The sequence below is a fragment of the Meles meles genome, chromosome 18 (genome assembly GCF_922984935.1).
Source record: "Meles meles chromosome 18, mMelMel3.1 paternal haplotype, whole genome shotgun sequence".
Taxonomy (NCBI): Eukaryota; Metazoa; Chordata; class Mammalia; order Carnivora; family Mustelidae; genus Meles; species Meles meles.
In genome coordinates this window covers 58603790-58618404 of record NC_060083.1, presented here as the reverse complement: position 1 = coordinate 58618404, position 14615 = coordinate 58603790, and the positions used below count along the sequence as shown (strand labels likewise).

Sequence of the window (14615 nt, the reverse complement as noted above, 5' to 3'; positions counted from 1 at the left end):
CTCCTCGTCCCCACCGAGGACCAGCTGGAAGCCATTTTGATTAAGCTCCACCACAGAAGGAGGACAATACAGCCCCGCCCAGAGCCAGGCGCGCCCCCGCGGCGGGCCGGGTGCGCGTGTCCGCGCCTCTTCCCGCCGGCCTGGCGGGCGCCGGGCCCAGGCCGGGGCGGTGCGAGGCGGGGGGTGGGGGTGGTTATGTAAGCGTTGCGCGCTCCCGCGAGGCGGCAACCAATGAGAAGCCCCGGCGGCTCGTGCTCGCGCACGCAGGGTGGGGGGAGGGAGCGCACGACGTGCGCGCGCCCTCTCCCTCCTCCACCGCTGCCGCCTCCTTCTTCTGCCGCTCCTGGTGCTGCTTGTGTGCTCGTTCGGTGCGGACCTGGTACCTCTTTTGTGAAGCGGCAGCTGAGGAGACTCCGGCGCTAGCCATGGCCGACGAAAAGCCCAAGGTGAGCTCGGCGCCGGCTCCCTCGGCTCCCGGCGCGGTCGGGGTCACGGCGCGGGCCGGGGTCCGGCCTGAGCCCGCCGCGGGCTCCCCGCGCCTTCCTGGGCCCCCCACGGGGCCGGCCGCGGCTCAGGCCCGGGCGCTCCGCGCCATTTTCCTCCCTCCCCTCTTCCTCCCTCCCGCGCCGGAGGAGGCCCCGCCGCCCTCCCCCGCCCCCGGCAGCCTCGGAGTGCGCGCCGGGCGCGAGTAGGGCGGGCGGATCGCGGACGCCCGCGGCCCCACCGGCCGCGAGCGGAGCTCCTCGGGCCCGGCCGGCCGGGCGCGCGTGCGGAGGGGCGTTAGGGCGCGCGGTGTCCCCACCCTCCGCGGACCCCGCGCGGAGCCGCGACGGGTGTTGCCGCCTCCGCGGTGGCGGGGAGTTCCCTCTGCTCCGGGCTTTCCCTTCAGGGATAGGGGGCTGCGGGCATCTGGCGACCCCTGCCCCGCGCCGCGCTGGCCTGGCGAGGGCTCGAGGAGAATCAATGGGCTGCCGATGGGTTCCCCATCGGGCCGTCATGAGGGGTCGGGGGTTCCGGGATTCCCGGGGAGTATTTCCCACTTTCCCGGCTTCGGGGTCCCCAGGGGGCTGGGCAGGGGCTTTTCCGTTGGTGCCAGATCACCCCAACCTGCCGAGACCATGAGGTTTCGAGAAGTTGCAGGCAGAGGGGAGAGCAGAAAGACTTGGTCGGGCTGAACTTTTTAACGCGGGTTTTGAGGCACCGGGAGGCTCTTCCCGTGAGGACTGAGGCTCACACTTCTTCCTGGCACACGGGACTTCGGTAGGGTTTGTTCTGTGACACCCTCTACCCCTTCTTTTCTGAAGTGACTTGGGGGCTACAGAATCCCATCAGCCCTTGATTTTGGCGAACTTCAGGTTGGGTGGAAATCTACGAGGAAGACTTGGAAGAAAACGGCATTTGACCCATGACAACAAAGGGGAGGGGAGAATAAGAGCCCTTAACTGAAAATAAACAAAAGTGAGGCTGCGAATAGGGGCGAACAGGAATAGTGGTTCTCAGTTATTACCGCTGCTTCAGAGAGAATCGGGGGATATTCCTCACTTAGGTTTTTTTTTAATGTAGCTGAGATATGTTATTAAACTGAGTTTAGTAACTTTTTAACAAGACACTTGTAATGAGTTTTCAGTTGCGAGGTCTAGATTTTTATCCGTGCGTTCTGTATTTTATAAAGAGAAAAGATAGTTATGTTTAATCTTTTTAAGGGAAATGACATATTTTGGGGGGATAAAATAGGCCATTTTAGAAAATTCAGATACGGGGTACCTTTCAGTGCATTAAGGGGGACCCATCTTTAAAAATCGATGGTTATCGCTGACGGTATTGCGTGCAGTCTGCTTTTCTGTTTCTGTGACAGCTATTTAATATCGTTGCTCCAGGATTTTCCATCTTTCAGATTGATTTCAGCGGCTGAAAACAGCTGTATACTCTTTTATCATACAGAATGAGAAACCTGTTGATTTCTGAAGCAAGTTGGGCTGCTGCTACTTTAAAAGGTGTTTGTTTTTCACATTTTCCAAATTATACTTTTATTTTTCTTTCAACAGGAAGGAGTCAAGACTGAGAACAACGATCATATTAATTTGAAGGTGGCGGGGCAGGATGGTTCTGTGGTGCAGTTTAAGATTAAGAGGCATACACCACTTAGTAAACTAATGAAAGCCTATTGTGAACGACAGGTGAGGAACTGACATATGCACTTCCAATAAAACTTTTTAAGAAAAACTTAATTTTCTTGAGAATAGAAACTAGACTAGCATAATATAATCATCTTTGGTTGAATGAATGCATTTATATACTTGACATATCAGTTCTGTCCTACACTTGGTATGTTGATGCTTCATGAAAACCCTTAGGATGGTTTGGTTAATATTCTGTATTATTCTGGTCCTATGCCAGAATTCATCAAATTATAGTTACAACATGCAATTTGTTCCCCAGGGGACTTGATTCTACTTTAATAAGAGAATAAGAATGAACTTGATAAAATTTCATCTCAGGCTCTTTTTTAATTTTTTTTTTTTAAAGATTTTATTTATTTATTTGACAGAGATCACAAGTAGGCAGAGAGGCAGGCAGAGAGAGAGGAGTAAGCAGGCTCCCTGCTGAGCAGAGAGCCCAATGTGGGGCTCGATCCCAGGACCCTGGGATCATGACCTGAGCTGAAGGCAGAGGCTTTAACCCACTGAGCCATCCAGGCGCCCCTCTTTTTTAATTTTTTTAATCCATTTAAAATTTGTGTCCTGTCAGAACAGTTTACTTTGAGCATTTAAACCAATTTGGAAATTTAAATTGTGAGTTTAACAACATTGCAATTTTCCTGAAGCATGTAAAATTGTAGTATTTTCTAAGATAATGGTAGAGGTCAAGAAATTTAACCTCCTGAGTCAGGTGAAAACATTCCTATGTTATAGGGACATTTGCGTTTTACTCAGAAATTAGTAAATGGACAGCAAGAAGAGGAAGTAGAGATGAATAGATGCTGGGAGGTGAATGCAGGGTTTAAGACAAAGAAGCTTCCCTTTGTGAGGTTGAATCTGTAACAATAAAGAGGTGACTTTATTTTTTTTATTTTTTTTATTTTTTTTTAAGAGGTGACTTTAAAGATGACTTTTGCAAGTCTAACAAAAACTCTGATACCTTTATCAGTTAATAATAACCTGGTAGAAGGTTTGTTTTGTTTTGTTTTTTTTTGTTTTGTTTTTTTTTTTAAATTCAACTCTGAATGCATACCATTAAAGTTGGGAAAGGCATTCTTTTAGACTAAAACAAGTTGTCTGCGATGCAAATTGCCTTAAAAATAGGCTCAAAATAGAGTAAGACTTAAACCTGTAGAAGTTGAAAAACAGCAACGACTGTGGAAGTTGGGAGATTGAGTTTGAGCTGATACTTGTTGGACTCCTGCATGAGCTCTAAGGCCATTTGGAGGAAACTGGAGATAAACTTCATTTTGCGATTGAAGCTTTATTTTACGCATAATTTATTTGTAATAGAACACTGTGTTTCTGGGTTCTTTTAGCTTCATATGTAAACTAATCCTACAGTTCCTTAAAAGATAATGATTTTCAGGGACGCCTGGGTGGCTCAGTTGGTTAAGCGGCTGCCTTCGGCTCAGGTCATGATCCTAGCATCCCGGGATCGAGTCCCATATCTGCTCCTTGCTCGGCAGGGAGCCTGCTTCTCCCTCTGCCTCTGGCTACCTCTCTGCCTACTTGTGATCTTTCTCTCTCTGTCTCTCTCTAAAGAAAAAAAAAAAAAAAAAGATAATGATTTTCAGTGTATCTTATTTGAAGAATTTTGGTAAAATTCCTTTAAACAAATAAATATGTACTTCCTACTTGTGCTAAAGAATTTTTGCTCTAGCATTTTCCATATTTGAACACTAGTGCCCCTTCAGGTTACAGGGGAATTTTAAAAGGAAATCATCTTGCAGAACTTTCACATAATACACTTCTTACAAAGTAGAAACTCATGTTTAGATTTAGTGGGTTTTTTTTTTAATATTTTATTTATTTATTTGACACAGAGAGAGAGAGAGATCACAAGTAGAGCAGGAGGCAGAGAGAGAGGGGGAAGCAGGCTCCCCGCGGAGCAGAGAGCCCGATGCGGGGCTCGATCCCAGGACCCTGAGATCATGACCTGAGCCGAAGGCAGCGGCTTAACCCACTGAGCCACCCAGGCACCCCAGATTTAGTGGTTTTCAGCAAAGTTTTCTGCATATCTTCTTACTAAAATTTAGATTTTAAATCGTCACACATTTTTTAAAAGGTCCTACTTTTCAAAACTTAATATGGAAACTCAAATGTCGAGCAAAGTTGAAAAAACTTTACATTGAATACCCATATGCTTACCACCTAGTTTAACCATTACCATTTTACTATCTATTGATAACCTCTATTAATCCTAAAATGTTCATATTTAAGACTTTATTTCCTGTAGGGGCCCCAAAGGAACTTTTTACTTATCTGATACTTATCAGATGCCTACCATGTGGTGGGGCATTACACTGTGCACCAGAAAAACAAAGACACATAGTACATCCCATATGGAGATTGTTTTTATAAGCACCTGGGTGGCTCAGTTGGTTGAGCGTCTGCCTTCGGCTCAGGTCATGATCCAGGGTCCTGGGATCGAGTCCCATATTGGACTTATGCTCCGCGGGAATCCTGCTTCTCGTCTCCTACTCCCCTTGTTTGTGTTCCCTCTCTAACTCTCTCTGTCAAATAAATGAAATCTTTATTAAAAAATTAAAAAAATACATAAAATTGTTCTGTAGGATTGAGTTGGTGGGTCAGTGAAGGATTAGGTAGTTTTCCTGGTATGTTAAAATTCAGTATATTACTCATGTAAATAAAGTTTTTCTTGAATTTTCTCAGGTTGAAGTTGACTAAACTTGGGGCCACTCTTAATTTGCACTAGGGGAAAAGAAGCATTAGTAATCCATTAAAAATATAATTCTAGGGGCGCCTGGGTGGCTCGGTGGGTTAAGCGGCTGCCTTCGGCTCAGGTCATGATCTCAGGGTCCTGGGATCCAGTCCCACGTCGGGCTCTCTGCTCAGCAGGGAGCCTGCTTCCCTCTCTCTCTCTCTGCCTGCCTCTCTGTCTACTTGTGATCTCTCTGTCAAATAAATAAATAAAATCTTTAAAAAAAATATATATATAGGGCGCCTGGGTGGCTCAGTGGGTTAAAGCCTCTGCCTTCGGCTCAGGTCATGATCCCAGGGTCCTGGGATCAAGCCCCACATCAGGCTCTCTGCTCAGCATGGAGCCTGCTTCCCTTCCTCTCTCTCTGCCTGTCTCTCTGCCTACTTGTGACCTCTCTGTGTCAAATAAACAAAATCTTAAAAAAAAAAATATATATATATATATATATATATATAATTCTACTGCATATCCCTTGGAATGCAAGTATAATTTGAAGATAAGATTCAGGAAGACTTGGAAAGATTAGTTCCTTTTTATTATTATTTTTTATATATATATATTAAAAATTTATTTGAGACAGATATCACAAGCAGAACAGCAGGCAGAGAGAGAGGGAAGCAAGCTTCCTGCCTAGCAGAGAGCCTGATGCGGGGCTCCATCCCAGGACCCTGAGATCATGACCTGAGCTGAAGGAAGAGGATTAACCCACTTAGCCACCCAGGCGCCCCCCCCCCCCCGCCCCCAATTTTCTTTTAAGTGTAGGTATAGCCTCTCAAAAGTCTAGAATATTTAGTCAACTTAATTTGCATAGCTAAAGGGTTTTGTTGTTGTTTTGTTTTGGACAGTTGAGGATTCTTGACTAAGGATTTCCTATCAAGATTAATTGAATGCTCATATTTCTTTTCTTTTTTTTTTTTTAAAGATTTTATTTATTTGAAAGACAGAAATTACAAGTAGGCGGAGAGGCAGGCAGCCAGAGAGAGGAGGAAGCAGGCTCCCTGCTGAGCAGAGAGCCCGATGCGGGGCTGGATCCCAGGACCCTGGGATCATGATCTGAGCTGAAGGCAGAGGCTTTAACTAAACCACTGAGCCACCCAGGCGCCCCTCATATTTATTTTTTAATGAACTCAGTTGGCATCGGATCTTTGGAGGAGTTCCAGTAGATGTCTGATAGGCATCTCAAAAGTGCATGTGCAAAAGACTTTTTTTTTTTTTTTTTTTTTTAAGATTTTATTTATTTGACAGATCACAAGTAGGCAGAGAGGCAGGCAGAGAGGGAGGAAGGGAAGCAGGCTTCCTGCTGAACAGAAAGCCTGATGTGATGTGGGGGCTCCATCCCAGGACCCTGGGATCATGACCTGAGCCAAAGGCAGAGGCTTTAACCCACTGAGCCACCCAGGCGCCCCCCCCTTTTTTAAAGATTTTATTTATTTATTAAAAGACTCTTGATTGTACTCACAGAAATCTTTTTCTCAGGTGTCCCCACTCAGTAAATAGCACTATGTCATATCTAGTTGGGAGGTCAAAACCTTGGGATCATCCTTGATGATGCTTTATAACTCCTATAAAATCCATCAACAAATTCTGTTCTCTTTTTAAACCTGTGCTGTTCAGAACAGTAGCTAACAAGCCATGTGTGACTGCTCGTCTCCTGAAACATGGCTAGTCCGAATGAATATGTGCTGGAAAGTGTACAGTATGTGCCAGATTTTGAAAGCTCATAGTGGGAAAAGTAAAGTATCTTAATTTTTCAAATGTCAATTACATGTTAAAAGGATTTTTAACACATTGATTTAAAACATTAAAATTTTACCTGATTTTAATGTAGCAATTAGAAAAATTAAAATGACATGTAGCTCACATAATAAGATTTTTCTTGGATAGTGCTGAGCTCTTAGCCATTTTATTCCACTCCTGGTTGATTACTATCTTCGGGGACTTTTCTGATTAATTCACAGTGCTTCTGCTCCCATCACTCGGTCCTCTCACTGTTTTTGTTTCTTTGCCTTGATCACTGTATTTGCCTCTCCATTAAAATGTAAGCTACATGAGCATGGGGCCTTGTTGTTCACTATTTTTTCTAGAACTTAAACCAGTACTTGACGTATATATGAGTGTGTTCAGAAAATGCTTATAAAATGATAGCGAACATTTAAGCTGCCTCCAGAAGTTGGATTGTTAATAAATTTTCTATTCACATGTAGAATTGAGTTTGCCCACTTTGTCAGCTCTGTAGCTTTGGCTGAGGGCATACTGTTCCATTCTACTGTGCATTTACTATAACAAATCATTTCATGGAAGGTTAAGTGGCTTTAGAGAGCCCAGACTGATTCATTGGTTTAGTCCTTTAGTCGTTTTTGTGAAATGAAGAAGTAGGGATCCAAAGAGATACCCTACGCAGCTCTTCTGTGGCACAACTCTGAAGGTAAAGCTCAGAGGTAAGATTTACTCAGAAGTGGAACCCAAATACTGGTTTCCAAATTCATTGTTTGAATTTACATGGTTTATGGAATCTGAAAGGCAGGTCTCCTGAATTTTAGACTGTTGGTCTGTAGCAAAATAAAACATTTTATTGATAAGGAAAAGCATGCTAACAGGTGGTAATAAAGGAATATGATGCCTGTTCTGGCCTCGTGTTTTTTCCCCTTTCTTGTTTTGAATGGCCATGCCATTGACATTAGGACCTTACTAGTGGACATAGTAGAGGAAGAAACCAGCATATGGCTTGGTATTTTGTTAAAGCAATGGATCTTCAATGGAGTGTTTGCAAATGTGTAATTAGTAGTTAATGGCTTGGCATTTAATTCATGGTTGCTTGGCATAATCACAGATTAAATTTGGATGTCATGAGGAATGAATTAAGGTTGTGTCCCCTATCTGGTCTGGGAATCGCATTCTTCAAGACAAAGGCTAGTCTGAAAGTGGTATGTGTCACAGGTTAGAGTTTTCAAGGTAGGTAATAGGATCTTGATGTTAGGGCTAGCTTTAAAGACAGACTTAATGAATCCATGTTTAATAAAGGAATACAGGAGTCAAATAAGTATTGAGCACTTTGTTTCAATATTCTAGTCCTAGGAACTCAGTTTAGTTGAAGCAGGGATTTGTGTAACAATAGTTACACAAACAATAGTTACAGTTTGTGATATGAGGATGATAGAGGAGTGATATTTATTTATTTATTTATTTATTTATTTATTTATTTTTTGGTAGGGTGCTTCCTAATAAGCTCTTTTTCCAGTTAATATATTTACAGCATATGTCCAGAGAGACTTTATTTTCCCATCTTGTCTTCGTCTGGCAGCAGTTGCCAGCTTTGCTCCTTTCCCCTTTTCCCCACCCCTATGTCAGGTAGGTAATGATTAGTAAAACACTGGAATCTGTTTTGCAGAAGGGGCATGCTTAGGCTCATTTATCTCCTTAAATACATACAAAAATTTCTTGAAGCTGAGCTCGTAATTTTAAAATTCCCTATTTGTAATAAAGCCTCTCCTTAACTTAGTAGGCTTTAGATTTACTTTAAATTGATTTATTTTAAATAAAATGAAGCATGGTAAGGTAGGTACTCCTTTTCATCCGTTTTATTCCATCAGTAACATATCCATTAGCACCTACTGTGTGCAAGGAATGACCAAGACAGTCAGCGGTTCTTGTCCCTCCTGGAGCTTACTTTTCAGTGAGACGTTGACAAATAATCATTGCTGATCTGGGTAAGTACTAAGAAGGAATTTTAAAAGCAGGTGGTTCTTTTGAGGTATTCCACGTTTTTAAGCTTACATGCTTACGGATAGTTTTAGGACAGTAATGGTGGAAATGTTGATTACCCAAGGGTTGAATTCTTGTGGCATGCCTAACATTGTGCTTGGTTACTCTTGCTTGGTGATAGGAATTACTTGGATAGAAATGAAGGTTAAGTAGCTTTTCTTAAGATTTTATTTGAAAGAAAGAGCATGAGAAGGGGTAGGGTCAGAGGGAGAAGTAGACTCCCTGCTGAGCAGGGATCCTGATGTGGGACTTGATCCTGGGCCTCTAGGATCATGACCTGAGCCAAAGGCAGTCGCTTAACCAACTGAGCCACCCAGGCATCCAAAGTTTAAGTAGCCCTAAGGCAAAATTTTAATTGTTATATTTAGGTGACTTCCAGTTTTCATTATTAAGGGTGGGTTTTTTTCTCCCTTTTTGAGAGCTCTTTATGCAGTGGAGAATGTTGCTCTGCATATATATGTTACTTTAAATTTCAGTATGTTGGGGCGCCTGGGTGGCTCAGTGGGTTAAAGCCTCTGCCTTTAGCTCAGGTCATAGTCTCAGGGTCCTGGGATCAAGCCGTGCATTGGGCTCTCTGTTCAGCAGGGAGCCTGCTTCCTCCTCTCTCTGCCTGCCTCTTTGCCTACTTGTGATCTTTGTCTGTCTAATAAATAAATAAAATCTTTAAAAAAAATAAATTTCAGTATTTTTCTAACTCATTTAAATGCAGTTTGACTCAAGCTATGATCTGTTCAAACTTGGGAGTAGCTGTGGTCTCTAATAATACACCTTTTTTAAAACGACCCTTTTTTTTTTTAAAGATTTATTTGAGAGAGTGAAAGAGTAAGTTGGGGACAGGTAAAAGGAGAGGGAGAGAAAATCTCAAGTAGGTCATGACCTGAGTCAAAATCAAGAGTTGGCTGCTTAACCAACTGAGCCATCCGGGCACCCCTAAAAAAGACCTTTTGATCATTTTTCGGGCGCCCAGGTGGGTTAGTCGTTTATGCGTCTGCCTTTGGCTTAGGTCATGAACCTGGAATCTGGGAGAACACCAGAGATTCAGCCTCCCCGCTCAGCGGGGTTTCTGCTGCTCTCCCCCTCTGCTCCTCCCCCAGATGGTTCCCTCTCTCAATTAAATAAATAACATCTTTAAAAAAAAAAAATCATTCTTCCTGAGAAGTTCAAACAGTTCATGCCAAATCTTTTTACCCACATAGAAATGAGAACATGTTGATGATCATTTATTTAGGTTACTCTTTTAATATATTTATGGCTAAATATGCATATAATTTTAGTTATTACTGTTTCTTTGCATTCTTAACTGCTTTTAAACTCTCTTGCAGGGTTTGTCAATGAGGCAGATCAGATTCCGATTTGATGGGCAGCCAATCAATGAAACAGACACACCTGCACAGGTAAAAATCTCTTTGTGCTAACAAGAAAAGGCAGTGTGTTTTGTGATTTGCTCAGCAGCCTTGGTTTTTTTTTTTAATTATTTTTTTTTTTAAGATTTTATTTATTTATGACAGAGAGAGATCACAAATAGGCAGAGAGGCAGGCAGAGAGAGTGAGAGGGAAGCAGGCTCCCTGCCGAGCAGAGAGCCCGATGGGGGACTCGATCCCAGGACTCTGAGATCATGACCTGAGCCGAAGGCAGCGGCTTAAACCACTGAGCCACCCAGACGCCCAGCAGCCTTGTTTTTATTTGTAGACTTTTAGACATTGGAATACAGTTTCTCACCAGAGTGCAAAACTCTAAAATATCATGAATATTAGTATGTCTTCAGGAAATGTTAGTGGTTTTTAAATATCCAGTTACCATTTTGTAAAGCTGACAGGTCATTTAGTTGATTTAGTCTATTCTTTCCCATTGCCAGCACTGTTTGGCGACAGTACTTCAGAGTGCTGTTTTTGTCGCCACAGCTCTTGATCATGCTCCAGCTTCCCCACAGGTGATTGGTTGGTTGGCTGAGCATTTTCACTTATGCTGAATTCTCTTTTACCAGTCCTGGTGAACTTAAGGGACCTTGGGGGCTCTAACTGGAAGTCTCTTGATGGTTTAGCTTGATCAGTAGGGTTTTTGATAATAGGTGACTTTCTAAAGCCTTCTGCAAAAGGTGATGCTGTCTGATTCTTTAATGTTTTTTAATTTTTTAAAAGATTTTATTTGAGCCAAAGGCAGTCACTTAACGACAGGCACCTAGGCGCCCCTCCCTTAACCTCTTCGCATGTCCCTTGGCAAGGGACCCGCTGGGTGGTCTCCTGCGGCAAAAGCTCTTCACATTTGTTTCTTTTTATCCTCTGAGATTCCACTCAACACTTAGTTTAGGGGAAAAAATTTTTGATAGAAGTTTAAATTGAAGCCCGTCTACTTTCAAATGTTTTATCAGTCCATAAAAACTAGAAAGAAATATGGTATGAGTGAAGCAGCCTATTCTGGTTGTGTTTTAAAAATTTGAAATGTGTGGGTTGAAATTGAGGGAAGAATGTTTTGAAGTGATTTCCCGTGGTGAGTCTCTAAGAAGCAGTTATAGTAGATAGCCACAAGGAGGAGCTGGATTCTCTTGGTGAGTGAGAGACAGGAAAGACTTGTATCCTTTGAAGGCATTTCAAGTTTCACTGTAAAATGTAACATCCCTGGGGTTTTATTTCAGTAGATAGGCTGAAGACATGTTTTGATGGTTTAAAAAGAATAAAAACCTATTACACTAGGGGCACCTGGGTGGCTCAATCGGTTAAGCCGCTGCCTTCAGCTCAGGTCATGATCCCAGGATCCTGGGATGGAGTCCCACATCAGGCTCTCTGCTCAGCAGGAAGCCTGCTTCTGTGGGCCCCCCCCCCCCGCCTCTCTGCCTACTTGTAATCTGTCTGTCAAATAAATAAATAAAATCTTTAAAAACAAAACAAAACCTATTTACACTAAACTCAGGTGTTTAGAATGCGTTTGCTGTCTTTTGATGCTCTCATGTGCCACCCAAAACAAGTTATGGTCTCTACATTGCTGGCTGTGAATATTAAACTGTGAGGAGGATTTGTTTGGAACTGCATTATGAAATTTTACGTTGAAAGTGGACTCGAACTCCTTTGAGTATTTGAAATTGAATTTACTGTAGAATGAAACTGATTCATTTTAGAATTATTCTCCCAATGTTTATTAAGTAGTAGAATTATATAAAATAGAATATTTTGGGGTGCCTGGATGGCTCAGTGGGTTAAGTGTTTGCCTTCAGCTCGGGTCATGGTCTCAGGGTCCTGGGATCAAGTGCCAAGTTGGACTCTCTGCTCAGCAGGGGGCCTGCTTCCCGGTCTCTCTCTGCCTACCTCTCTGCCTGCTTGTGACCTCTCGCTGTCAAATAAATAAAATCTTTAAAAAAAATAGAATATCTTAATGATCAGTTTTGTTTTGTTTTTTAAGGTTTTATTTATTTATTTGACAGAGATCACAAGCAGGCAGAGAGAGAGAGAGGTGGAAGCAGGCTCCCTGCTGAGCAGAGAGCCCGATGCGGGGCTTGATCCCAGGACCCTGAGATCATGACCTGAGCTGAAGGCAGAGGCTCTAACCCACTGAGCCACCCAGGTGCCCATTAATGACCAGTTTTAATAGTAAAGTAATTATGTGTCCACCATTCTGTTAAATACTCTCTTCGACTCATTTAATTCTCATAACTGAATGCTATTTCATTTTACAAAAGAGGGAATTGAGACTTAGTCATTAACATTTTATTTTATTTTAAAGATTTTATTTATATATTTGACAGAGAGAGACACAGTGAGAGAGGGAACATATAGGCAGGGGGAGTAGGAGAGGGAGAAGCAGTCTTCCTGCTGAACAGGGAACCTGATGTGGGGCTGGATCCCAAGACCCTGGGATCCAAGGCAGAGGCTAAATCCACAGAGCCACCCAGGCGCCCAAGTCATTAACATTTTAACATTTAATGCTATGGTCCTACTTCTAGTGTATTTGAACTTTGTTAGAAATGATTCCGTTTCTTGTCTTTAGGTACCCAGGGTTCTTGTTTTGTGTTTTTTTTTTTCCTTCCCAAATTACCAGTTTTAGAATATACATAGATTTTTAAAGATTTTATTTATTTGACAGAGATCGCAAGTAGGCAGAGAGAGAAGGGGAGGCCGGCTCCCTGCTGAGCAGAGAGCCCGATGCGGGGCTAGATTCCAGGACCCTGAGATCATGACCTGAACCAAAGGCAGAGGCTTTATTTAACCCACTGAGCCACCCAGGCACCCCTATAACATTTTTATTTTCAATAAGTTTCAATAAGTTTACTTATTGAGTGAGGCGAATTAACTCATGGACATATTCAGCTTTTTCACTTAAAATTCTTATTTTTTTAAGATTTTATTTATTTATTAGAGCACACAGAAGCAGGGAGGAGGGGCAGAAGAAGAGGAAGAAGCAGACTCTGGTGAGCAGGAGCCTGATGTGGGGCTCCATCCTAGGACCCTGGGATCATGACCTGAGCCAAAGGCAGATGCTTAAGTGACTAAGCCACCCAGGCACTCCCAAGCTTTTTCACTTAAAAACTAAGCTTTCTGTAATCTTCATATAAGGAAGACCAAGTGAAAAATCAACTTAAACCGAAGACTGATGCTACATTAAGCTGTAGGATGTCTATAATAATGAACACTGGATTTGGGTGCAACTTGTGCAGTTTTGGGGGTACGTAAGTCCTAGAGTTACAAATCTTAAGAGCTGATAATCAGTGGCCTTCCATTTGTTTTTCTTCTCTCCTATGCCAGTTGGAAATGGAGGACGAAGATACGATTGATGTGTTCCAGCAGCAGACAGGGGGTGTCTACTAAAGAGGGAACCTGCTACTTTACTCCAGAACTCTTCCTCCAGACCAAGAAGACATTCTCAATTAGAAAGCCGCAATTTGGTTCCACCACATCCTGACTACTACAGTATAGTTTTCTCTATTCTTTCATTTTCCCCTTCCCCATTCCTTTATTGTACATAAAGTAACTGTGTATGTGCACAAGCATATTGCATTTTTTTTTTAACTAAATGGCCAATGGTATGTTTTGATCGACATCAAATGGAGATGGGATGGGGGAAAATACTGCTTCTGTGAAAATCCCCCTCTCTCCACTAGTGGCATGCTCAGTCAGCTCTTATCTTTATATTCCAGTAAGTTATTTTGCTCTCACTGTTTAACAAAAAAAAGAACAACATAAAAATCCTTGCATACCTTGTTCGATTGGAGAATTTTAATGTTTTTCATTTATCATTGTAAAACCAAGGACAATTTTATAACTTTTTTGTACGTAGCTGTTACATGTAGGGCAATCTGTCTTTAAGTAGGGATAAATTACTCTAAAAGAAATGAATCCTAGATAGTTTTCCCTTCAAGTCAAGCGTCTTGTTGTTTAAATAAACTTCTTGTTTAAAATGAGCTGTTTTCTTTATTCTGAAGAATATTGAGAAGCTTAGGAAAAAACCATGAAATGAGTAGGCCTACCAGAAGTAACATTTCAAGGAAGACATAAAGCTACATTGCATTCCTGACAGACTGATACAAAACAAAGAATAACAAAGTTTTTAGTATATGTGCTGCCGAAGGGAGCACAAGAATAACAAAGTTTATAAGTGACTAGCAACTAATGTTTCAGCCTCTTTGTTTAAAAAGCTTAGGCAGTTCCAAATATGCAACTTTACTAGCAAAAAAAAAAAAAAAAAAGAATTGGGTCATAATGTGGATTTATTCCCAAGTATTCTTTTCTGTAACCACTACCTGGCAGAATGGGTTAGTACATGGAGCTAAGAGAAAGTTCTGAGTTTGCTAACTGCTGATAAATCACTTAAACATGCTAGCCTCCTTTGATGAGTAAATATTCCCTAACCCAAAATAGAGTCTTTGTTCCGTGAGGATGTTGAAGGACAGTAAATATTTATCCACATATATCCACTCTTAGAGCCTTAAATGTGCAGGGCA

At 42.3% G+C, this 14615-nt stretch overlaps 1 protein-coding gene across 1 annotated transcript; it reads left to right on the top strand.

The window, feature by feature from the left end:
• The first annotated feature begins 281 nt into the window (after positions 1 to 281).
• On the top strand, positions 282 to 14075 carry SUMO2 (small ubiquitin like modifier 2). Its single transcript, XM_045986313.1, has 4 exons — positions 282 to 446; positions 2046 to 2177; positions 10008 to 10079; positions 13420 to 14075. The coding sequence occupies exons 1-4, from the start codon at positions 426 to 428 to the stop codon at positions 13480 to 13482; spliced, it is 288 nt and encodes a 95-aa protein (XP_045842269.1). The 5' UTR covers positions 282 to 425; the 3' UTR covers positions 13483 to 14075.
• Positions 14076 to 14615: the final 540 nt, after the last annotated feature.